Genomic DNA, 26639 nt, shown 5'->3' with positions numbered 1-26639 from the left:
GACTCCTGAAACAAGTTAAAAATAGAAATGCCAATCTGATTTTTGAATGCAGAATTTAATCTATATTTAATGTAACTACCTACCCAGAAGGATTTATTTCTGTCGGTTTGCTATTTTTCTATATATCAAACTTTTTAAGAAACTCAGTTCCTCTATTCCTTTTGTTTAGTTTTTTTGTAATATACTGTTTTGGTTCCTTTCTCATTTGCCTTTTTTGTATATTTTAAAATTATTTATTAGTAGTTACCTTAGGGTTACAATGAATATCATAAACTTGTATAGTGTGAATTAGTGCTAACTTAAATTTAAAATTATACGTCTCTGTTCCTATACAGCTTCACCCTCCCCTTTTATTGTCATGAAGTAGGCTTTTACACATTGTGTGCTCATTAACATAGATTTATAAATGATTTGTGTTTTTTGTCTTTTATATTATATGAAAAAAGAGGATTCAAAAACCAAAAATGTGTTATTTTTTGTATTTTATATTTAATTACATAGTTACTTTCTTTTTAATTTGAGTATATTTGACACACAATGTTATATTAGTATCAGGTATACATAGTGATTCAACAACTCTGTAAGTTATGCTACACAAATGTAGCTACCATCTATCACCATGCAATACTATTACAATACCACTGATTATATTCCCTATGTTCTACCTTTAATTCCCATGATTTTATTGATTCCATAATTAGAAGCCTATATCTCCTACTCCCTTTCACCCATCTTGCCCATCCTCTACCTCCTCCCCTCTGGCAATCAGTTTGTTCTCCGTATTTATAGATCCGATTCTGCTGTTTCTTTATTTGGTTTTTCAGATTCCACATATAGTGAAATCATATGACATTTGTCTTTCTCTGTATGACTTATTTTACTTAACACAGTATCTTCTAGGTCTATCTGTATTGCCAAAAAATGGCAAGATCTCACTCTTTTTTATGGCTAAGTAATATTCCACTGTGTACATACTACATCATCTTTACCAATTCATCTATTGATGGACACTTGGGACTGCTTTGATATCTTGGTGATTGTAAATAATGCTGCAATAAACATACGGTTGCAGATATATTTTCAACTTAGTATTTTCATTTTCTTTAGTAGAATATTGAATAAACACAGAATAAATATTCTGTAGTAGAATTATTGGATCAAATGGTATTTCTAACTTTTTGAGGAAACTCCATACTATTTTCCATTGTGGTTGTTAAAGTATAATGAATCTGAACTAATTAAAAATAATTTAGACATAACTTTTTATTCTTTTAAGTTGGGAGATATATTTGTATATTCTTGGTATTTAAGGACTATTTAAAATTAGAATGTCATAAAAAGAAATTTAACATTTTAGAATATGAGATTTAAGTATATAAAAAGAAATCACATTTTTTATTCCATTATAGTAATTGCAATTTTCATGTTACACGTTACACAAAACTACCTGGCAAAAAAAAAAAAAAAAAAAAAAAGACAAACTTTCTACTGTTTATTTCTAACATATTAATTTAAAAATTTGTTTGATAAAATGAGATTATAGATAATAAACCAGTAGTGGAGACAAAATGATATACTAAGAAATGATTCAAGTAAATTAAGTCAGGGCAAGATGTGGGAACAGATCCCCCCAAAAATGGCAATCTTATACCCAAACTTGTTAATTATTATACTAAATGCATACATTCAAAACACTCCAACTAAAGGCAGTTATCACCAGACTGAAAATTAAAAAAAAAAAAAGGTTTGTCTATATGAAACACATTTCAAATAGAAAGATATAAATAGGTTAAGTAGAAGAGATACTATGACAACACTAATCATAAGAAAACTAGAGTAGCTATATCAATATCAGACAAAGCAGACTACAGGATGAGAAATATTACCACAGACATATGAACTACTATTTCATAATAACAAATGGTCAATTCATCAAAAGGGCGTAATAAATTATTGGATTCACCCAGTGCTCATCCCAACAAGTGCCCTCCTTAATGCCCAACACCCATTTTCTCCCCTCCCCTGCCCCTCCATCAATGTGGTTTGTTCTCTGTATTTAAGAGTCTCTTATGGTTTGCCTTCCTCTCTGTTTGAAACTATTTTTCCCCTTCCCTTTTTCCCATGGTCTTCTGTTAAGTTTCTCAAGTTCTACATATGAGTGAAAATATACGGTATCTGTCTTTGTCTGACTGGCTTAATTCACTTAGCATAATACCCTCCAGTTCCATCCACATTGCTGCAAGTGTCAGGATTTCATTATTTCTCATTGCAAAGTAGTATTTCATTTTACATATAAACCACATCTTCTTTATCAATTCATCAGTTTCCATAATTTGGCTATTGTTGAAAATGCTGCTTTAAACATTGGGGTACATGTGCCCCTATGCATCAGCACTCCTGTATCCTCTGGATAAATTCCTAGTAGTGGATTGCTGGGTTGTAGGGTAGTTCTATTTTTAATTTTTTTGAGGAACCTCCACACTATTTTCCAGAGCGGCTGCACCAGTTTGTATTCCCACCAACATTGCAAGAGAGTTCCCATTTCTCCACATCCTCACCAGTATGTGTTGTTTCCTGAGTTGCTAATTTTAGCCACTCTGACCGGTGTGAGATTGTATCTCAATGTGATTTTGATTTGTATTTCCCTGATGATGAATGATGTTGAGCATCTTTTCATGTGTCTGTTGGCCATCTGGATGTCTTCTTTGGAAAAGTGTCTATTCATGTCTTCTGCCCATATATTCACTGGATTATTTGTTTTTCAGGTGTTGGGTTGGTAAGTTCTTTATAGATTATAGATACTAACCCTTTATTCGATGTGTCATTTGCAAATATCTTCTCCCATTCCGTTGGTTGCCTTTTAGTTTTGTTGATTGTTTCCTTTACAATGCAGAAGGTTTTATCTTCATAAGGTCCCAATAGCTCATTTTGCTTTTATTTCCCTTGCCTTTAGAGACATGTCAAGCAAGAAATTCCTGTGGCTGAGGTCAAAGAGGCTGTTGCCTGTTTTCTCCTCAAGGGTTTGGATGATTTCCTGACTCACATTTAGGTCTTTCATCCATTTTAGTTTATTTTTGTGTATGGTGTAAGAAAGTGGTCTAGTTTCATTCTTCTGCATGTTGCTGTCCAGTCCTCCCAGCATCATTTGCTAGAGAAACTGTCTTTTTCCCATTGGATACCCTTTCCTGCTTTGTCAAAGATGAGTTGGCCATATATTTGTGGGTCCATTTCTGGATTCTCTATTCTATTCCTTTGGTCTATGTGTCTGTTTTTGTGCTAATACCATGCTGTCTTGATGCTTACAGCTTTGTAGTACAGACTAAAGTCTGGGATTATGATGCCTCCCACTTTTTCTTTTTCAACATTACTTTGGCTTTTTGGGGTCTTTTCTGGTTCCATACAAATTTTAGGATTGTTGGTTCTGGCTTTGAGAAGAATGCTGGTGCAATTTTGATAGGGATTGCATTGAACGTGTAGATTGCTTTGGGTAGTATTGACATTTTAGCAATATTTGTTCTTCCAATCCATGAGCATGGAATGTTTTTCCATTTCTTTGTGTCTTCTTCAATTTCTTTCATAGGTTTTCTACAGTTTTCAGCATACAGATCTTTTACCTCTTTGGTTAGGTTTATTTCTAGGTATTTTATGGTTCTTGGTGAAATTGTAAATGGGATCGATTTCTTGATTTCTCTTTCAGTTGCTTCATTATTGGTGTATAAAAATACAACCTATTTCTGTACATTGATTTTATATCTTGCAACTTTGCTGAATTCATGTATGAGTCCTAGCAGATTTTTCATGGAGTTTTTTGCGTTCCCCATGTAGAGCATCATGTCATCTGCCAAAAGTGAAAATTTGACTTCTTTTTGCCAATTTGGATGTCTTTTATTTCAATTTGTTGTCTGATTGCTGAGGTTAGGACTTCCAACACTATGTTAAACAACAGTGGTGAGACTGGACATCCCTGTCATGTTCCTGATCTCTGGGAGAAAGCTCTCAGTTTTTCCCCATTGAGGATGATATTAGCTGTGGGCTTTTCATACATGAATTTTATGATGTTAAGGTATGTTCCTTCTATCCCAACTTTTTGAGGGTTTTTATAAAGAAAGGATGTTTTATTTTGTCAAATGTTTTTTCTGCATCTATTGATAGGATCCTTTGGTTCTTATCCTTTCTTCTATTAATGTGATGTATCACATTGATTGATTTGCAAATATTGAACCAGCCCTGCAGCCCAGGAATGAATGAATCCCATTTGATTGTGGTGAATAATTCTTTTAATATACTGTTGAAAACGATTTGCTAGTATCTTGTTGAGAATTTTTGCATCCATGTTCATCAGGGATATTGGCCTGTAATTCTTTTAGTGGAGTCTCTGGTTTGGGAATCAAGGTAATCATAGAATGAGTCTGGAAGCTTTCCTTCCATTTCTATTTTTTGGAACAGCTTGAAGGAAAGGTATTAACTCTGCTTTAAATGTCTGGTAGAATTCCGGGAAGCCATCTGGCTCAGGGCTCTTATTTGTCGGGAGATTTTTGATAACTGATTCAATTTCTTTGCTGGTTAAGGGTCTGTTCAAATTTTGTCTTCCTGTTTGAGTTTCGGTAGTGTGTGTGGGTCTAGGAATTTGTCCATTTCTTCCAGGTTGTCCAGTTTATAGGTATATAATCTTTCATAGTATTCCAATAATTATTTGTATTTCTGTGTTGTTGGTTGTCATCTGTCCTTTGTCATTCATGATTTTATCTGTTTGGGATCTCTCTCTTTTCTTTTTGAGAAGCTGGCTAGGGGGTTATCAATTTTGTTTATTTTTTCAAAAAAAAACAGCTCTTGGATTCATCAATCTGTTCTACTGTTTTTTTAGATTCTATATTGTGTATTTCTGCTCTGATCTTTATTATTTATCTTCTTCTGCTGGCATTGGGGTTTCTTTGCTGCTCTGCTTCTAGTTCCTTTAGATGTGCTGCCAGATTTTGTATTTGGGATTTTTCTTGTTTCTTGAGATAGGCTGGATTGCAATGTATTTTCCTCTTAGGACTGCCTTTGTTGCATCCCAAAGGGTTTGGACTGTTGTATTTTCATTTTCATCTGCTTCTATATATTTTTTTATTTCTTCTTTAATTGCCTGTTTGACACATTCATTCTTTAGTAGGATGTTCTTTAACCTCCATGCATTTGGAGGTTTTCCAAACTTTTCTTCCGGTTTTCAAATTTCATAGCACTGTATCTGAAAATATGCATGGTATGATCTCAATTCTGTTGTATTTACTGAGGTTTGTTTTGTGACCCAGTATGTGATCTATCTTGGAGAATGTTCCATGTGCACTCGAGAAGAATGTGTATTCTGCTGCTTTTGGGTGAAAAGTCCTAAATATATTGTCAAGTCCATCTGGTCCAGTGTATCATTCAGGGCCATTGTTTCTTCATTGATTTTCTGCCTAAATGATCCACTGCTTTAAGTGGAGTATTAAAGTCAACTGCAATTACCATATTCTTATCAATAAGATTGTTTGTGATTGATTTATATACTTGGGTTCCTCCAAATTGGGTGCATAAACATTTATAATTGTTAACTCTTTTTGATGGATAGACCCCGTAATTATGATATAAGGCCCTTCTTCATCTCTGGTTACAACCTTTAGTTTAAAATCTGATATAAATTTGGCTGATATAAATATGGCTACTCCAGCTTTCTTTTGACTTCCAGTAGCATGACAGATTATTCTCCATCCCCTTGCTTTCAATCTGAAGGTGTCCTCAGGTCTAAAATCGGTCTCTTGTAGACAGCATGTAGATGGATCTTGGATTTTTATCCATTCTGATACCCTGTTTTTTTAATTTTTTTAATCTTTATTTATTCTTGAGAAACAGAGTGTTGATGTGTGAACAGGGGAGGGACAGAGAGAGTGGGAGACAGAATCTGAAGCAGGCTCTAGGCTCTGAGCTGTCAGAACAGAGCCCAACGTGGGGCTCAAACTCATGAACCCATGAGATCATGACCAGAACCAAAGTAAACACTTAACTGACTGAGCCACATAGATACCCTATGTCTTTTGATTAGAGCATTTAATCCATTTACATTCAGTGTTATTACTGAAAGATATGGGTTTAGTGCCACTGTGTTATCTCTAGGTTTCATGCTTGTGGTGATGTCTCTGGTCCTTTGTAGTCTTTACAACATTCCACTCACTGAGTCCTCCCTAGGAACTCTTGCAGGGCTGGTTTAGTGATGATAAACTCCTTCAATTATTGTCTGTCTGGGAAAGCCATTATCTCTCCTTCTATTCTGAATGACAGCCTTGCTGGATAAAGGATTCTTGAGTGCATACTTTTCCTATTCAACACATTGAATATTTCCTGCTACTCCCTTCTGGCCTGCGAAGTTTCAGTGGATAGGTCTGCTACTATCCTTATGTATTTACCCTTGTAGGTTAAGGCCCATTTGTCCCTACATGCTTTCAGAATTCTCTCTTTATCTTTGTATTTTGTCAGTTTCACTATGATATGCCATGGAGAAGACCTAGTCCTGTTATATCTGAAGGGAGTTCTCTGTGCCTCCTGGATTTGGATGTCTGTTCCTTCCCGATTAGGGAACTTCTCAGCTATAATTTGTTCAAGTAAACTTTCTGCCCCTTTCTCTCTCTCTTCTTCTTCTTCTTCTTCTGGAACTCCTATGATATGGATATTATTACATTTCATTGAATCACTTAGTTCTCTAATTCTCCCCCCATGGTCCAGTATTTTTTTATCTCTCTTTTTCTCAACTTCATCATTTTCCATAATTTTATCTTCTATTTCACTTATTCTCCCCTCTGCCTCGCCTCTTCTATCCTGTCACTGCATCTAGTTTATTTTGCACCTCATTTACAACATTTCTTAATTTGTCATGACTATTTTTTAGTTCCTTGATCTCTGCAGCAATAGATTCTCTACTGTCTTCTATGCTTTTCTCAAGCCCAGTGATTAATCTTATAAGTATTATTCTAAATTCTTGATCAGATATATTGTTTATATCTATTTTGAGAAATTCTTTAGCTGTCATTTCTTCCTGGAATTTCTTTTGAGAATAATGCTTCTGTTTCATCATTTTGGCTAATTTTTTCTCCCTTATGTGTTTTAATAGCTTGTTTTGTGTCCTGCACCTGTGAGCAACTATATTAAAAAGGGGTCATATGCTGTCTAGGCCCTGACCCTTCAGGAGATGTTTTTGGAGTGTGTTATGTGCTCTCTGTTGTTTTGACTCTGGTTGCTTTATCTCCTTACTCATAGTGGTGGTTTGGACCTTCCATCAGGTGTGCTTTGATTTGTTCATTGAAGTAATCCTGGAAAAAAAAACTAAAAAAAGGAGGAGCTGGTGGTGGAAGAAGCCTTATCACTTACAAAGAGAGAAATGACAGGGGCAGGGAAAAAGAAAAGAAAACTGACCAGGCAGAGAAACTATATGGCTTACTCCAGAGAGAGAGAGGAAAATAAAGGAGGAGACACAAAAGAGAATAAATATGTCTGCCTAAACAAACCAACAACCAGAATAACCAGACTAGGGAAGAAATGAGAAATAAAAAGAACAGGAAAAAATACACACACACACACATATATATATATACACATATATATATACATACACACACTTATAAATATATATACACACACACACACATATATGTGTGTGTGTGTGTGTGTGTGTGTGTGTGTGTGTGTGTATCAAGAACTGACCAAGAATTAAATCAGAAAATGCAAAACTGCTGGGTGCCTTGGATGCCTTGGAACCAGTGTCTGGGCTGGTCAGGAGGAGGGGCTCTCTGGTTGGTAAGTATCAATCTTGCTCTGGTAGATACATAGTTACCAGGCTCCAAGGGGTGTGGTTTGGTGTAGGCACATCCACTGTAGGCACCTCCACTGTGGGCCCCTTGTCCTTTCCCTGAAGCCCCACATCATTGGTGATGGGGAGAAAAATGGTGACATGCCAGTCTCTCCTCCCTGGATGGGTTGTCCCAAGCCACTTTGTTTAGGCCATCTTCACAGTGCTTTCAGGGACACGAGTAAGCCAGTTTTTTTCACTCCAGCCTCCCACACCTCCCAGGTCATCGGATGAGATTCAAACCTCAATGTCTTAAAGGATCCCACTCCTCACTCCCTGGTTCAGGGAAAGTGCCATCCACCCCACCCACAAAGGGCATCTGGCTTCTCACAATGCTGCACTGGCACAAGCAAGGTGGTTTGTCCTGATTCACAGTCTCTGGTGCCTCCTAGGTGCTCAGCTGAGATTTGAACCCCCATGTCTTAAGGGATCCTATACTGTGTGCTCCAGTCCAGGGTAGAGCCACTCCACCTAGCTGATAAAGGGCCTCTGGCTGGCGGACACAAGCAGGGTCCTTGTCCTTGGAATGGCTCTTGTTCTTCTCCCCACAGCACTCAAGGGAGGGGATTATACTCTCCAACTGCAGACTGTACCTCTGAGCTAGTTACTGAGCCCAGGGCTGGCTCCCCTGCCCCCCCCCCCCCCCGCCAGGTGTGTGAACAGAGCAGCTTGCCCCAGTCTGGAGAAAGTCCCACAGTTAAAAATTGGAACTATCTCCATTTTTTCCAATCCCTGGTCCATGGTTTTTCTCTTGTCCAAATACAATCCTACACTTGTACAACCTCTCTTTCTCTTCCTTTTGTCTCTCCGCAGAAGGGGATCCCTCCCCTCTGTGCCTATGCCACCCTTTTGTCTCTTCCCATTCACAATCACACACCTATGAACTGCCAAGTTGTCCAATGGGCCCCTGGATATGTCTCTGTCACTTTGCAGCCCAGACTCTTGGAATTCCAAGTCCTCTGGCCTCAACATTGCTGTGGTTGAGGGATGAGGGAACTTCAGGCCCTCCTAGTTCTCTGCCATGTTGACCACCAATCCTGTTAGCTTGTCTTTTTGATGATAGTCATTCTAACAAGTATGAGGTGATATCTTACTGTGGTTTTGATTTACATTACCGTAATGATTAGTGATGTTGAGCACTTTTCCATGTACATATTGACCATTTGAATGTCTTCTTTGGAAAAAATGTTCCCCTGCCCATTTTCTAATTGGACTGTTTGGGTTTTCCCCCCAATATACATAGGAGTTCTATATATACTTTGGATATTAACACTTTATCAGATATGTGCTTTACAAACATTTTCACCCATTCTTTAGGTTGTCTTTTCATTTTGTTGATGGTTTCCTTCACTGTGCAGAAGATTTTCAGTTTGATACAGTCTTATTTGTTTACTTTTGCTTTGTTACCTTTGTTTTTGATATCACATGCAAAAGAATCATTGCCAAGACTGACTGACTTCAAGGAGCTTATCCCAAGTTTTCATCTGGGAGCTTTATTGTTTTAAGTCTTATATTCAAGTCTTTAATCCATATTGAGTTGATTTTTGTGCATGGTGTAAGACAAGGGTCCAGTTTTCCCAAAACCACTTATTGAAGAGACTATCCTTTCTCCACTGTATATTCCTTGTTCCTGTGTCATATATTTATTGACCATATATGTATGGGTTTATTTCTGGGCTCTCTATTCTTTCCCATCAATCTACGTGCTTTTATGCCAATGCCATGCCATTTTGATAACTATAGCTTTGTAATATAGTTCGAAATAGAAGACTGATGCCTCCAGCTTTGTTCTTATTCTCAAGATTGCTTTGGCTGTTTGGGGTCTTTTGTCACTTCTTACAAATTTTAGGTTTTTTTTCTATTTCTGTGAGAAAATATCATTGGAATCTTAATATGGGTTGCACCGAATCTGCAGGCTGTTTGGAGTAGCATGGACATTTTAACAATATTATTCTTCCAATCCATGAACACCAAATATATCCCCATTTATTTCTTTCTTCAATTTTTTTCATCAATATCTTATAGTTCTTAGTGTACAGATATCTCATATCCTTGGTTAAACCTTTCCCTAAGTATTCTGTTCTTTAATTCTTCACTTTCAACCCTTCTGTATTTTTTTTAAATTTGTTTTAAATGTTTTTATTTATTCTTGAGACAGAGCATGAGTGGGGAAGGAGCAGAGAGAGAGGGAGACACAGCATCTGAAGCAGGCTCCAGGCTCTGAGCTATCAGCACAGAGCACAACATGGGGCTCGAACTCACAGACTGTAAGATCATGACCTGAGCCGAAGTCAGACACTTAACCAACTGAGCCACCCAGGTGCCCCAACCCTTCTGTATTTTTATGCTTTAATATATTTCTAGTAAACATATAGTTTAAATTCATTTTTAACCAAATTTTTTCCTTTAATTGGTATATTTACTGACATATTTAGATTTATTTCCATTATCTACTTTCTAATTATTTTTTTCTCTCTTTTTTTAGAATCTTTTGGATTTTTTTTGTCATTCAATTTTCCTCTACTAGGATAAAAATTCGACACATAACATATATTTTTTAAAAAGAAATTTTAATAGGAATACCTAACTTATTAAAGTCATTACTATTCTCCCAAACAAGGACCTTAGATTATATTTCAATTGCAATTAATTCCAAGTCTAAGTTCTCTCCTGATGTACGTGATAATTATCATGCATTTTTAGTCTATCATATTTTCTAATTATCATGCATTTTTATTCTATCATATTTTCTATTCTACCATATTTCTAATCAAATCTAAGATTTTATTATTAATATATATTTATATTACATGCATATACATATATACACTTATTCAACATTTACTACATTTATCATGTAGGTTGCTCTACTTGTTACTCAGACCTTTCCTCTGGATTATTTTTCTCTCTCCAAAAAAACATCTCATAGTATTTCTGTTTTTATTGAAGTATAATTGACACATGTTACATTAGTTTCAGACATACAACATAGTGATTTGACAACTTTATATATTATGCTATGTTCACCACAAGTGTAGCTATCATCTGTCACCATACAACATGATTACAGTACCATTTCCTATGCTTTAACTTTCATCCCTCTGACTTATTCATTACATAACTTAAAGCTGGAAACTCCCACTCCCCTTTACTCCTTTTTGTCTACTCCCATCATCTCTAGCAGCCACCTGTTTGTTCTCCATATTTATGGCTGTTTCTGTTTTTTCTTTGTTTGTTGATTTGTTTTGTTCTCTAGATTCCACATATAAGTGAAATCATATGGCATTTGTCTTTCTCTAACTTATTTCACTTAGCATAACACACTCAAAGTCCATTCATGTTGTCACAAATGGCAAGGTCTCATTCTTTTTATGGCTGAGTAATCTCCCATTGCCTATAGATACCACATCTTCTTTATCTATTCATCTATTGATATACATTGGGTTGCTTCTATATCTTAGCTGTTGTAAATAATGCTGCCATGAACATGAGGGTATATACATATATTTTTGAGTTAGAGTTTTTGCCTTCAAATAGGTAAAACTAGTAAAGGAAAGGGGCGCCTGGGTGGCGCAGTCGGTTAAGCGTCCGACTTCAGCCAGGTCACGATCTCGCGGTCCGTGAGTTCAAGCCCCGCGTCAGGCTCTGGGCTGATGGCTCAGAGCCTGGAGCCTGTTTCCGATTCTGTGTCTCCCTCTCTCTCTGCCCCTCCCCCGTTCATGCTCTGTCTCTCTCTGTCCCAAAAATAAATAAACGTTGAAAAAAAAAAAAAATTAAAAAAAAAAAAAAAAAACTAGTAAAGGAAAAAGAAAAAAGAACTAATCCAAGTAACTTATGAATACAGAATTTAACATACACCTTATACTCAGTCTTGGGAAAGAGTACTGCCAAGGGATGAGGTGGGGGATAGTATAAAAGAAATCATGAAATCTCTTTAGTAGATTTGTTTTTATAGTGATATAACAAGAAATCCTTAAACAATCTTGTAAGTATTATAGGGTTGAGCAAAAGAATAAATGTGTTGATGTTAAGAGTTAGGATTCTCACTATGGAAAGAAGGAGTATACATATGAAATTGAGGAAGGCAAGAACAAGCCCTGAGGTGAGAGACTAGAATTAAAGGTGTCTCTGAGATTTTGAGATTTCTAAATGTGTCTGTTCATGTGTGTGTGTGTGTGTGTGTGTGTGTGTGTGTGTGTGTATGTATGTACATGTGCACTTTATTTTTATGTAGAAATATGAGCACGTGAACTATGTATATGGTATGTGTGCATACCTGTATACATTTCCTAGTTCTGTCTGCTGAAACAGCATAAAAGCAAAGACACTCCAGAATCACTGGGCATTTTTAATACCATTCCTCATTAAAGAAATAAGACTTTGTCAGCAAGACAGTGAATATGAAGCCTGAAACCCTCCTTCCCCCACAAAGACAGGGATTTTACATCAAACAAACCAAATGCCTCTGAGAAATCCAAAAACCAGTTAAACTTTAACGTTTCCTGTACCTCAGGCAAAGACAAGACCAACCACATCAACATCAAACACCACTTAAAAAAAAAACTTATACTCTCAACATTAACTTGCCAGAGCCTCTCCCTATCCTGACACTGTAGCACAATTGGGAAGAAATCCCCAACTCTTGTCTTCCCCTTGGGGATGGAAAGGAGTAGAACACATATTCAACACTCTGATTTGGGAGCCAGGAGGTTGCCCAAATGGCCAGTTTCCCTCTTGCCTCTATCCAAGTATTGACAGCAATAGGGTGCCAGAATCACTGAGAACTAAGACCATCAACCATTCACCAGAGTACATGAAGCACCAGAGATTGCAGTACCAAAAATAGACACTAGGTGGAGTTCCTTACTGAAATTTATAACAGCACCACTGGGAGTACCTGCCTCAAAAATTACACACATAAACCCAGAGGGAATGCCTACCCAAAAAGGGCCTAAGAAGCCTCAAGTATCTAGGCAGGCTGAATGGAGAAAGTCTTCCCTATAGGAAATCAGACCACAAAGTCTGGAAGAGATGCCAAAATTCTAACAACAAAAAGTAACAAGACATAGAAAGAGGGAACCATGGCACATTCAAAAAAACAAATTAAATCTCCAAAAACTAATCTTTTTTTTTTAATTTTATTTATTTTTGAGAGACAGAAAGAGCACAAATGGGGGAGGGGCAAAGAGAGAGGGAGACAGAGAATCCAAAGCAGGCTCCAGGTTCTGAGCTGTCAGCACAGAGCCCTACATGGGGCCCAAACCCACAGACCGTGAGATCATGACCTAAGCCAAAGTGAGATGCTCAACCAACTGAGCCACCTAGGTGCCCCTCCAGAAACTAACTTTAAAGAAACAGAAATGTATGAATTACGAAGAATTCAAAACTGTCATCATGAAGATACTTAATGAGCTAAAAGAGAGCACAAGACAACCAAAGGAAATGAGAAAAACCATACATAAACATGAGAATATCAAGAAAAAAAATAAAAACTATGAAGAAAAACCACACAGAAATTCTGGAACTAAAGAATACAATAATTGAATTGAAAAATCCATTACAGGAATGCAACAGCTGACTTGACCAATTAGAAGAAAGAATCAGAAAACTAGAAGACAAGATCTTCAAAATAATCAAGACAGAAAAGGAAAAAAAAAAGAAAAGAATCAAGAAAAATAAAGAGAGCCTAAAGGACATATGGGATACCATGGAATGGTACAAAATATGAATTACGGGAACTGAAGGAGGAAGAAAAAAGAAACAGGCATGGAACTTATTTGAAGAAATGATAAAAATTTCCAAAATCTGAAAAGAAAATAGACATACAAATTCAAATAGCTTAAAGATCTCCAATTAGGAGGGGCGCCTGGGTGGCGCAGTCGGTTAAGCGTCCGACTTCAGCCAGGTCACGATCTCGCGGTCCGGGATTTCGAGCCCCGCGTCGGGCTCTGGGCTGATGGCTCAGAGCCTGGAGCCTGTTTCCGATTCTGTGTCTCCCTCTCTCTCTGCCCCTCCCCCGTTCATGCTCTGTCTCTCTCTGTCCCAAAAATAAATAAAACGTTGAAAAAAAATATTAAAAAAAAAAAAAGATCTCCAATTAGGAAAATTTCAAAAGAAATCTACACTGAGATACATCATACTAAACTGTCAAAAGTCACAGAGATAGAATCTTGTCAACAGCAAGAAAAATAGAACACATTACATATAAGAAAGTTTATACCAGATCATCAGCAAATTTTTAACCATTAAGATTATGGGCTATTAGGGAGCACTGAAAGAAAACTGCCAAACAAAAATACTATATCTTGCAAAACTATTCTTCAAATATAAGGGAGAAATCAGGACTTTCCCAGATAAAAAGAACTGCTGAAAAGAATTCATTACCACTAGACCTTCCTTATAAGAAACCCTGAAGGAGTCCTAAAAGTTGAAGAGAAATAACAATAAACATCAACACAAAACCATACAAAAATATAAAATGCCCTTACAAATATAAACGTATCAACAAATATCCTGTAGTATTCTTAAGCAGGCAAATAAATCACTTATAAATTTGGTACAGAATTTTTTAAGATGAAAACTAATTATAAACTTAAGTTAATGGGCATACAATGTAAAAAGAGGTAATTTATGTCATGAATAACATAAAGTAGGAGAGGCAGGGATGTAAATAGAGTTTTTATATGTAATTGAAGTTGTTATCCGTTTAAAATAGATTGTTGTAACTTTAATAAGTTTTATATAATTGCAATGGTAACCACAAAGTAAATAACTATAGAATATAAACAAGGGGAAACAAGAAGGGAATCAAAATACATCACTACAAAAAAATCAACAAAACACAAAAGAAGATACCAAGAGAGAAAAAGAGGAACCAAAAGCTACCAAACAGAAAGCATAAACAAAATGGCAATAGTAAGCATCTCCTACAAGTACTATATGCTGCCCCTAAGAGGCTGTCTTTAAATCTTAGAACTCACACAGGCTCAAAGTAAAAGGCCAGAAGAAGATATTCCATAGAAACAGGAACTTAAAGAGAGCAAGGGTGCCCATTCTTAGACAAAATAGAGATTAAGACAAAACTGTCAAAAAATAAAGAAAAAAGAAAGATATATATAATGATAAAAGGGCCAGTTCACTAGAAATATATAACAATTATAAATATATATGCACCTAATATTAAAGCACCCAAATATGTGAAGCAAACACTAACAGAACTAAAGGGAGAAACAGACAGCAACACAATAATATTAGGACATTTCAATATCCCCACTTTCAGTTATGGCAAGAACAATCAGACAGAGTATCAATAAGAAATGAAGGACTAGAGGCGCCTGGGTGGCTCAGTTGGTTGAGCACCTGACTTCAGCTCAGGTCATGATCTCGTGGTTCGTGAGTTCAAGCTCCGCGTTAGGCTCTGTGCTGATAGCTCAGAGCCTGAAGCCTGCTTCAGATTCTGTGTCCCTCTCTCTCTACGCCCCACCCCTGCTTGTGCTCTCTCTCTGTCTTTCAAAAATGAATAAACATAAAAAAAAAATTTTAAGAAATGAAGGACTAAACAATTCTGTAAAATAGATATACATAACAAACATATACAGAACACTCCACCTAACGACAGCAAAATACATGTTCTTCTCAAGCACTCATGGAACATTCTCCAAGACAGACTACATGTTAAGGACACAAAACAAGTTTTAACAAATTTTAAGACCAAAATCACACAAAGCATCTTTTTTTTTTTTTTTAATTTTTTTTTTTCAACATTTATTTATTTTTTTTGAGACAGAGAGAGACAGAGCATGAACGGGGGAGGGGCAGAGAGAGAGGGAGACACAGAATCGGAAACAGGCTCCAGGCTCTGAGCCATCAGCCCAGAGCCCGACGCGGGGCTCGAACTCCCGGACCGCGAGATCGTGACCTGGCTGAAGTCGGACGCTCAACCGACTGCGCCACCCAGGCGCCCCACAAAGCATCTTTTTAAACACAATGGTATAAAATTAGAAATCAATAGTAGAAAGAAAACAAAAAAATCCACAAATATGTGAAAATTAAACATGCTCTTGAACAATCCATGGATCAAAGAAAAAATCATAATGGAATTTAGAAAATATCTGAAGATAAATGAAAACAAAACATAAAATACCAAAACTATGAGATTTGGGAAAAATCAGTACTAAAGTTTATGGTGGTAAGTGTTTACATTTAAAAAGATCACAAACTGAGACACTTGGGTTGTTCAGTTGGTTAAGCATCCAACTTTTTATTTCAACTCAGGTCATGATTTCATGGTTCCTGAGGTGAAGCCCTACATCAGACTTTGCACTAACAGTGCTGAGACTGCTTGGGATTCTCTATTCCCTTCTCTCTGTCTCTCTCTCTTTCTCTCTCTCAAAAATAAATAAATATTCAAAAAATAAATTAAATAAATAAAAAGATCACAAACAATAATCTTTTATCTAAAGGAACAAAAAAAAATTTGTTTAAAGCCAGAGTTTGCAAAAGAAAGGAAATAATAAATATTAGAGCAGAGACAAATGAAATAGAGATAGGAAACAAAAATGATACCAAGAGTTGTTTTTAAAAAGATTAACAAGGGGACACCTGGGTGGCTCAGTCAATTAAGCCTCTGATTCTTGATTTCAGCTTAGGTCATGATCTCATAGTTCGTGAATTCAAGCACATCAGCCTCTGCCTGACAATGTGGAGCCTGCTTGGGTTTCTCTCTCTGCCCCTCCCCTGCTCACATTGTCTGTCTGTCTCTCTCCCTCTCTCTCAAAATAAATAAACTTAAAAAATAAAAAAAAAAAGATTAACAAAAGTAACAAGCTTTAGCTAGATTATGAAAAAAAGAGAATATTCAAATAATTAAAATTAGAAATGAAAGAGGATATATTACAATGATGTCCACTTTGCTCAAAGACAAAAGATCATAAAAGACTACTATACACAATTATATGCCAAAATATTGGATAACCTAGAAGAAATGGATAAATTCCTAGAAACATATAACCTACTGAGGCCAAACCATGAAAAAATTAAAAAATCTGAACAGATCTATAACTAGTGAGGAAACTGAAGCAGTAATCAAAAACCTCCCAACAAAGAAAAATCCAGAACAAGACGGCTTCACTGGGGCATTCTATCATTTAAAACACCAACCCTTCTCAAACTCTCCCAAAGAATCAAAAAGGAGGAATTCTCCAAACCTATTCCATGAGGCCTGCATTATCCTGATATCAAAACGAGACAAAGACACAAGAAAACTACAGACCAATATCCCTGATTAATAATGATGCAAAAATCTTAAACAAAATACTAGCAAACAGAATTCAAAAGCAAATTAAAAGGTAAAACCAAGTAGGATTTATGTCTGGAACATAAGCCTGGCTCACTATTTGTAATAACATGAAACAATGTAATACACCACATAAACAAATGAAGGACAAGAACCACATGATCATCTCAATAGATTCAAGAAAAGGTTTTGATAAAATTCAACTCCTTGATGGTTAAAAAAAAAAAAAAAAAACCTCAATAAACTAAGAATAGAAGAAAACTAACTCAGCATAAAAATCCTTATGTAAACAGGCCACAACAAATTTTTGTTTTCTTCATGCATGTCTTTTTTAAAATTTTCATTAATTATGACATATTGCCTTTGTAATATAATTTACCTTATTAAAAACACTAAACTAAAAATACTATTAATACTATATTTTCATCTGTAAATATGAAAATACCAATGACTCTATCAATGCTGTACTTAAAGGAAAATTCACAGATCTAAATGCCTATGTTAAGAATAAAAAAAAATAATACTTTCTAATGCCTTTTGTAACTCATTAAGGCATTGTATCTAGACTAATATTGCTACATGATATTACATCCAAATTCAAACAACGAACATAGCTTTAAAATATTTTATCACTATAATTATTTTAATAGCAATTTTTAATAAATATAAAATGTATTAGTATAAAATTTATTAACAGTACCAATAATTTAAATTAAAACAATAAATGATTTTTTAGATTCAATAATTTACGCAGAATACATACATGACGTTCTTCCTTAGCTGCTTCTTCTAACTGAGCTGCAAATTGTGAACAACATATCAAGAATGAATTCAGATCATCCCCAACCTTTTGAAAAGAATAAAACAAAGTTACTTTTAATTTCAGAACCCATATGCATACCCATCTATATTTTAGTACATTTGTTTTTAAAAATAATTTTTGTCTATAATTTATGTCCCTTCAAACATATAAGACAAGAAATTGTGCTCCAAATGCTATACTAGCAAATTCTCCCAGAAAGTGGAAGAGAGTACATTCTGGGGAGTGGCCCATGAATGACATACCCAACTATGCATCTCTTCTCATTCTCCTCTACATAGTTGTAGAAAATCAAGCATCCCAGATTTAGACTCCTGAAATTTATGAGCAGCCAAAAAAAGGTAGCAATTCTGTATATACCTTATAAATATCTCTTTGTGTTAGAAAATTAACGCTAATTATAACTTCTGAATATAAGTATCAAGAGCTTATCAAGAGCTATAGTCTTTCACCCTCAATAAGCAAATGAAGACTTTGAGGAAAAAATAGTGACAGATTAAAATGTTACAATGACTTTAAAAAAAAGTCACAATGACTGAATCTTTTATAGTAGAGTGGTGATTTGTAAATCAGAGACAACCTATGACAAACAAATCTAGATGCTTATAAACAGTTAGGATTCTCATAGAGTGTTCTCCATGAGGAATATGCTTATTCAATGTCACATTTTAAAACATACTCATCTGCTCATATATTTTTTTTGTCATGGTAAAGATCTATACCCATATAGAAGAGTGGGAAAACTGAATTAGTCATTCAGGAGAGCAGGAAAAGGAATGAACTAGAGTTACTAATCATAAATATGAGACTATACACATGCTTGAGAACCATCTTCTATTCAGATTTAGAAGCCACAAATATAGGGATTGATTTGATCAGGGTTGCAGTTTAACAAAATAAAATCAATAAAGCATGACAGGGCAAGAGAGTTAAGTACCTATGTGTGGGAACAATAATAATAAGGGAACATGGAATTTAAGCTAGGTAAGTAAGAATAGAAGAAGTATTTGGGACAGTAAAATGTAATAGGACCAATGGATTATAGTTCCCAATGGAATCAAAGGACTTTTGGAGTCAGAATATTAGACAGACTAAGTGGGAAAGATAAGAGGTAGTGACCAGAAATTAAGATGATTGAAACTTAAATTATAGAAAAGTAACAGTTATTGGTTATGACAAAGACTAAAGGATATCATCTTGTTGGTTAGTGGCTGACATAGAAGATAAGATCATTAGAGTGAATGATCATTCAGTGAACTAAGAGGCCACATTATTTGGAAAGATCTTCTACATGGATATTAAAATCATCAAAAATTATGACAACAGTGCTGTAAAACACGTAGAATACCAGTATAATACAGACTGTTAGTCACCTACTAATTATGTTTTTCCTTGAGGATATTGAAAAGGAGAGGACATAAGGAAAACGTGATGAACTGAATTCCACAGAACACTTTGCAAATGAGCAAAGAACCAAAGCCATATCCATACCTAAAGGGAGCATGGTGGAGAAAGAAGAGCACTTGGCCTAGTTGTGCCAAGTGTGCCAAGTCAGCCACGTCAAAAAGCAGGCCTACCATTGACAAACAGAATTCAGAGTATGAAGAAAAACCAGCTGAGCCTTTGACAGCCATTTAAGCTGGCAGATAGACTAGAATGAGAAAAGCTCCTAAGGCAAATCACTGAACCCAAACATTTTTCTTCTACCAAACTCCTCCCCATCTCAATTTTGCCATAAAGATGGCAGAAAAGGAGGCCTACGTACCCATTAGGAATGGTCAGAATTAAAAAGACTGACAATACCAATTCTGATAAGAATGTGCAGCCACCGGAACTCTCATAGAGAGCTGGTAGTAACATACAATGATTCCGCCATGTTGGGAAACAGTTTATGAGCAATCGCTCATAAAGTTAAACACGTATTTATAACTCACCAATCCTATTCCAAAGAAACTATCCACGATGAATAAAAACATATATCCTCACAAAGACCTGTACACAATGTCCACAGAAGCTTCACTCATAAATGACAGTCAAAATAGTTACTGCATCCAACCACCTAAATGTTTATTAACTGGTGAATGGATTACAAACTGTGGGATAGTCATACAATGGAATACTCTTCACACCAAAGAAACAAACTACTGGTATACAGAACAACATGGATGAATCTCAAATACATGATGAAGTGGGGAAGGCTATATATATATATATATATAGACTACATATTATACGATTTTATTTATATGACATTCTAGAGAAGGTAAAAGTATAGTGACAGATCAGTGTTTGTCTAGAGCCAGGGTGGGAGGAAAGAACTGACTGTAAGTGGGATACAAGGAAGCTTTTGGGGATAACAAAATGTTTTATAGTTTGGCAATTACACAACTATAAAAAGGAGGAACTAAAAACCAGAGGAATCTCATCCTGCATGTTCTTGTGGTAATTGTATTTGAAGTTCTACCAGGAATGAACCAAAATGTGAACCAAAACTATTTAAAATCAGAGTTCAAACTCTTCCCTGCTAAAATACTTGCAAGATCAAATAAATCAACCCCTGAGGGGAAGCAGCAATATGTACGATTATGGGTTAGACAAATCATACAATAACTCAACTTAATTAAAATATGGATCGGTTCCTGCTCAAATCAGTTCTTAGAAGAATGCGAATGATTAGCTTTTCATGCTAAATGTCAGAAAGGAAACAGTAAGAATTCTCTAGAAAATAAAACATTGTACCACAGTTTCCAATATTTTTCTAAATATAATGCTTGGGATTCAACTAAAAAAAATTATAAAACATATGAATAACCAGGAAAATACAATCCATAATCAAAAGGAAAAATAGTAGAAGCAAATACACTGATGATCCAGATACTGAAAATTAGCAAAGATTTTTAAAACTCTGTTACTGATAACAGAATTTGCAGAAAAATATTGGTAGACAGGTAAAGAGATAGATAATAGCAGGAGAAATATAAAACTCCCTAAAAAGTAACCAAAAGATAATCTTAAATGTGAAAACTATGATATTTGAAATAAAAATTTCATTGGATAGAGTTTAACAGCAGATCAGACACCACAGAAACGATCGGTGAGTTTGAAGATAGAATAACATATATTTCCCAAACTGAATCAAAGAAAGAGAAAAAATTGAAATGAATGAACAGAGAGTAACTTCTTACACAGTAACAAGCATTCTAATATATGTGTAATTAGAGTCTCATAAAAAAGGATCAGAGAGGCAGTAAAATATGTAAAGAAATAATGAATGAAAATTTCCAAATTTGATGAAAAACATCAACTCACAAACTCAGCTTGATGGACTGCAAATAGAATAAATATACATAAAAAATAATTTTGAACTTTCACTTCTGGTCATCATGGACTAGGCCCATTCCTCTAATCACCCCTCCTACAGTTAAAATCCATAGACAATACAACAAACTAACACAGGCAAATTCTGAAAGGAAGAAAGAGAAAGGCAGAGATCTCAAAACTTGAGGAATACATGAATTCTTTAGGTTTTCTTTTTACCTACATATAAAATGGATGGGACACTGGAAAAGCCTGACTCATGGAACTTCCAGTAAGCACAGACTTAAAAAAAAAAAAAAAAAAAAAAAAAAAAAAAACACACAACTAAGAAAAGCCAAAGGACTGTGAAAAGGGGGGGTCTCTAGCATAACCAAAACCTTTTTGACAACGCCTATCCTACTTGAGCCAAACACCAAGAATAAGCTGCACCCACTATCCATGTGTCGATAGGACTAAAAAATAATGTGGCAGTGAAAATTAGCCATCCAATTCCCCCACCAGAGTGATGATGTTGAGACCAACCAGGGAACTGAACTTCCACTCTTGTCTGAAATTAGCAGTCATAATCAGTCAAGGATATCTGCTCTCATCACTATTATTAAATATAATACTTGAGGGGCGCCTGGGTGGCGCAGTCGGTTAAGCGTCTGACTTCAGCCAGGTCACGATCTCGCGGTCCGTGAGTTCGAGCCCCGCGTCAGGCTCTGGGCTGATGGCTCAGAGCCTGGAGCCTGTTTCCGATTCTGTGTCTCCCTCTCTCTCTGCCCCTCCCCCATTCATGCTCTGTCTCTCTCTGTCCCAAAAATAAATAAACGTTGAAAATATAATACTTGAAGCCAGAGCCAGCACAAGAGAAGGAAATAAAAAGCATTCAGACTGGATAGAAAGAAGTAAAATTGTCTCTATATGAAGATGACATAATTGTCCATGTAGAAAATCCAAAAAATCTATAGAAAAACTAGAATGAAAAAATACATTGAACAAGGTTGTTTAAGATACAAGATCAACATACAAAAATCAATCATTATTTCTATCTACTACTTACAAAATGTGGAAACTAAAATGTAATACAATGCCATTAAAAGGTGTTCCAAAAAACATGAAATATTAATGCATAAAATCTAACAAACATGTACAGGATCTGTATGATGAAAATTACAAAATGGTGATGAAAGAAATCAAACAAGACCAAAACAAATGGAGAGTCATACAATGTTCATGAATTGAAAGACTCAACATAGGTGTTTTATTACATGGAGCCAAACTCAATCCCTAACTAACAAAAATAATTATAAAATAGAAAAATAATACTCTACAAGTGTATTAAAGTACAGTTGAATATTATGAAACATGTAAAATAATTCATCTCATCAGTAGGTTAAAGGAGAACCACATACTTAATCACCTTAAGAGTTACATAATTTATATATATATTTGTTAAAATTCAATAAATTCTTGGGTTTTTTTTTATTTAGCAAAATACAAATAGAAGGACACTTTCTTAACATGATAAAGAATATATATCTAAAACCAACAAGTAACCAAATGTTTAAGAATTAAACAGAACAGGCACTAGCAATAAAAATACGTTTAAAATACAGATAGGTCTTAATTAAACTTTAAGATAAGTGTTAGCAGAGGATAGAAAAATCAATACTCTACTTTCAAGTTCCCTAACCAGGTCATTTTCATGGATGGGAATTCATTCTGAGAACATAAATGGACTCCAAAAGAAAATCTTAACCCTTTTCAGTGTTAAATGTTTCTACATTAGGATTATATACACTTACAGATAAAGTTAATTCTTCATGTTCAGGCTTCACAACTGATTTTTCTCCATCTACAATGCTAAATCCATAGGCTTCCTCCAAAGTAGAAACAACCTATGAGTAAATCAAAGCAAATTTTTATTTTAATAATTTTATGTAAATTATATGTAAATTTATTAAGTGTAAAAAAACACTTAATCAAACATGTCAGGACCTTCTTAGCAATAAGACTTCTTTCTACCAGTGCCATAAACTTAAACTTTCCATCTCACATCCCATCTCATATCACCCTGAAGAAATAATAAGAAACAGTCCTCAACTCTACTCTGTAAGAAAGTCCCTATGACTCCCATTTCTGTGTTCATAGGCATGTAAAAGGCGATCTATGAATAGTTGAAGCATCAACTCCACTTATCACCAAAGTATTTCCTCAAAATCTGAGGGACTCAAATTTCTTCTTTGAAAAGAAGCGGACAAAATAGAAATGTAAACTAGAGAGCAATAAATTTTTTAAGGAAATTCTCTGAGCTAACCCTTCAAACTTTGAACAAACTTGTATTTTGGAAATTTGACAAAACTATATTCTTTTTATATTTGTGCTACCTCCCTCATTGGTCTCATTTGGTATGTGGTACATTCATAATTCAATTCTGGATCACTGTGCAAAGAGAAACTCAGAAAAAAAGGAGTTGTTTTTTTTTTTTTCCCAACACTAAGAGCTAAAGTTTCTAAAGTGCTGAGAAGAGTTAACATAGCAGGAATGAGCCAGAAAGGACTATCATTAGAAAGATCTGCTTTCAAGGTTGGCCTTAGACTGCTGCCTCAGAACTTGGATTTCATGAGTGTTCCCATCATTCACTGATAACAGTGGCTCATTGTCCTTAAACTGTTTGTACAAACAATGTGGTTTATGCTAAACATCTGCTTTCCTTCAGGGAGTGTGGAATTTTGGTACATGCTAAGCAAAATACCTAGATGAGCAACCCCCAATAAAACCCTGGGCACTGAGTCTCTAATGAGCTTCTCCAAAAGACATTTCACATGCACTGCCATAATTTGTTGTTGGAGTAATTAAGCACATCCTGTGTGACTTTAAAGTAAGAGGAATCTTGGACCTAGTTTCCTCCAGACTTCACTCCATAAGCCTTTTCCTTTTGCTGATTTTGCTTTGTATCTTTTCACTGTACTAGATCTTAGCCATCAGTAGGTCTATATTTTGAGTCTAGTGCACCTTCCTAGCAAATCTCTAAGCCTAGGGATGGTCATAGAAACCCTAAACACAGGGACCAACGAGTGTCTTACCGTCTTTAGATGTTTGGTAATTTTCCTGATCAATTCATCTTCTGCTATTAACTCCTTTGTCTTACTCAATGCAATGGGCAAAGCATATCTTACGATGGATTCCCCTGCTGGTGGAGATCCTAAGACCATTGGTTCAAGTTTATCATGTACTAATTTTGCACTATGTTTTTCCTTTGGTTTAGGTGACAACGGTGAAGTAAATATTCCTTTTTTGTAAGTTAAATCTGGAACATTTGCCAATTTATTACTAGAGGCTGACAGATGTTTTGCGGACTTCATTTTGTTATTTTACTTCACTTCCAAATTATAGGTGAAAAAATTGTATTCCTCCCTGTAAATAAAACATTAAGATTTCAGATTAAAAATTAGGGCAGGATTACCAATTACAGTGAAGATGGTGAATACCAAAACCAGCACTGCAGAAATCACAAAATGGAGAGGAAACCATTCCTAACAACAAATAACAACAAAAAAATTTAAAAAAAAGAAAAAGAAAAAAAAGCCTGTGAGAAATCCTTAAAGGTGACTGAAGGCTGATTTATGTATGAGTATTTAGGATGGGGAGTTTTATATCTATCATTACTTGCATAGGAATAATAGCCTAGACCCAGGGTAACAACAGAGTAATATCAAGGCAGCACCAAAATCATGCTGGGTCCCCCCAAAAAATATATTCAAGTTCTAACCCCTGGCACCTGTGAATATGACCATATTTGAAAATACCATTTTTGTAGATGTAACCAAGTTAAGATGAGGTTATACTAGATTAGAGTGGGCCCTAAATCCAATGACTGGTATCATTATAAGAAAGCCAAATGAAGACAAAGATACACAGATGTATAGAGAAAAAGGTCATGTAATGACAGAGACAGAGACTGGAGTAAATCAGCTACAAGCCAAGGAACGTTAAATTTTCCCAGCATCCTTGCTAGGAAAAAGCAAGGGAAATTCTTCTTTCGAACCTTTAGAAGGAGCATTGCACTGCAAACACTTTAATTTCAGACTCTTAGACTCTGGAACTGTAAGAGAATAAATTACTATTGTTTTAAGCAACCTAGTTTGTGGTATTTTGTTATGGCAGCCCTAGGAAACAAATACACACAAAAAGTTTCCCTAAATTTGATGGGAGGGACATAAACTGTGGCCTGTTTTTTGATCATTTCATAATAACAGATTCCTAGACAAGAGTAGCTGACACTCCCAAAGACATATGAGTTCACAGGCAAAAATAACTTGACACCTGAAAAATACAAGCTTTGCAAAGGAAAAGAAAGAAAGAAAGAAAGAAAGAAAGAAAGAAAGAAAGAAAGAAGGAAAGAAAGGAAGGAAGAAAGAAACAAAGAAAACTAAAAGAAAAGGTCCAGAGGCACCTGGCTAGCTCAGTCCGAAGAGCATGAGACTCTTGATCTCGGGGTTGTAAGATCAGGCCCCATGTTGGGTGTAGAAATTATATAAATACATACATATATGCATATATACATACATATATACATGCTTTTAAAAAAAAGTTTAAAAAAAAAGACAAACCAAAAATATACAAATACACACAAACAGAATATTAGCAACACAAAACAGGTACATGAGTATTTTTTTAAAGACTGAAGTAGAAATACTACAAACGAAAAATGTAATAAACATAACTGATCACAGAATAATACTGCTGAAGAATAAATTAGGCAAATGAAGATCAGAGTGAGATATTCTGCCAGAAAGCAGCAGAAAATGATAAAGAGATAGAAATGAAAAAGAAAATAAGAGATACATAGAAGAATTATACAAATATCAAAAACCAGATAAAAGAAGATCCAGTGAGGAAAAAAAATATGAAATGGACAGGAGGAAATATCTGAATAAATAATAAAGATAAACTTCTCAGACTTAAGGATAGTGGAAAGACAGATCAAAAGTGTTCACAAAATACCAAAAAGGAAACAGATAAACAACAAAACATAATTAATGAAATAAATATAAAAGCCTCAAAAAGAAAAATTTGAAAGTTTTCAGAAGGAAAGAGCATATAACCTAAAAAAGAGGAAGAATTCAATTGCCACCAAGTTTTAAATAAAATTTCTTCTTAAAGGAATCTATATTTTGTCTAAATTGCAAGCTCTTTGGATGCAGAGTCTAGCTGAAGAATAAAAATGGATGCAAAGATTAGTAGCATTTATCACATATTCTCAAACATGAATAAAGTAAAATACACATCATCAGTAAGTATTAAAAATTAATATATTTTAAAGAATTTAAATTCTTAATCCTATGAAAATTGGGAAAATA

General features: G+C 35.2%; 1 protein-coding gene across 1 annotated transcript in view; it reads right to left on the bottom strand.

Moving 5' to 3' along the window:
• Nucleotides 1-24641, bottom strand: part of LOC124501607 (coiled-coil domain-containing protein 7-like) — a 147328-nt gene extending 122687 nt beyond the window's left edge. The window contains exons 1-3 of the mRNA XM_047065948.1: nucleotides 24363-24641; nucleotides 23082-23174; nucleotides 17917-18000 (exon numbers count right to left, since the gene is read on the bottom strand). Of these exons, the coding sequence (XP_046921904.1) occupies nucleotides 17917-18000; nucleotides 23082-23174; nucleotides 24363-24641 (456 nt within the window). The remainder of the gene's footprint in view (nucleotides 1-17916; nucleotides 18001-23081; nucleotides 23175-24362) is intronic.
• Between the last annotated feature and the right edge of the window lie 1998 nt (nucleotides 24642-26639).

The sequence above is a fragment of the Lynx rufus genome, unplaced genomic scaffold (assembly GCF_022079265.1).
Source record: "Lynx rufus isolate CCGP_SWC_20201006 ecotype Redwood Valley unplaced genomic scaffold, mLynRuf1.p SCAF_7, whole genome shotgun sequence".
Taxonomy (NCBI): domain Eukaryota; kingdom Metazoa; phylum Chordata; class Mammalia; order Carnivora; family Felidae; genus Lynx; species Lynx rufus.
The sequence above is the reverse complement of the archived record's forward strand: the minus strand, read 5'-3'. Positions and strand labels throughout refer to the sequence as shown.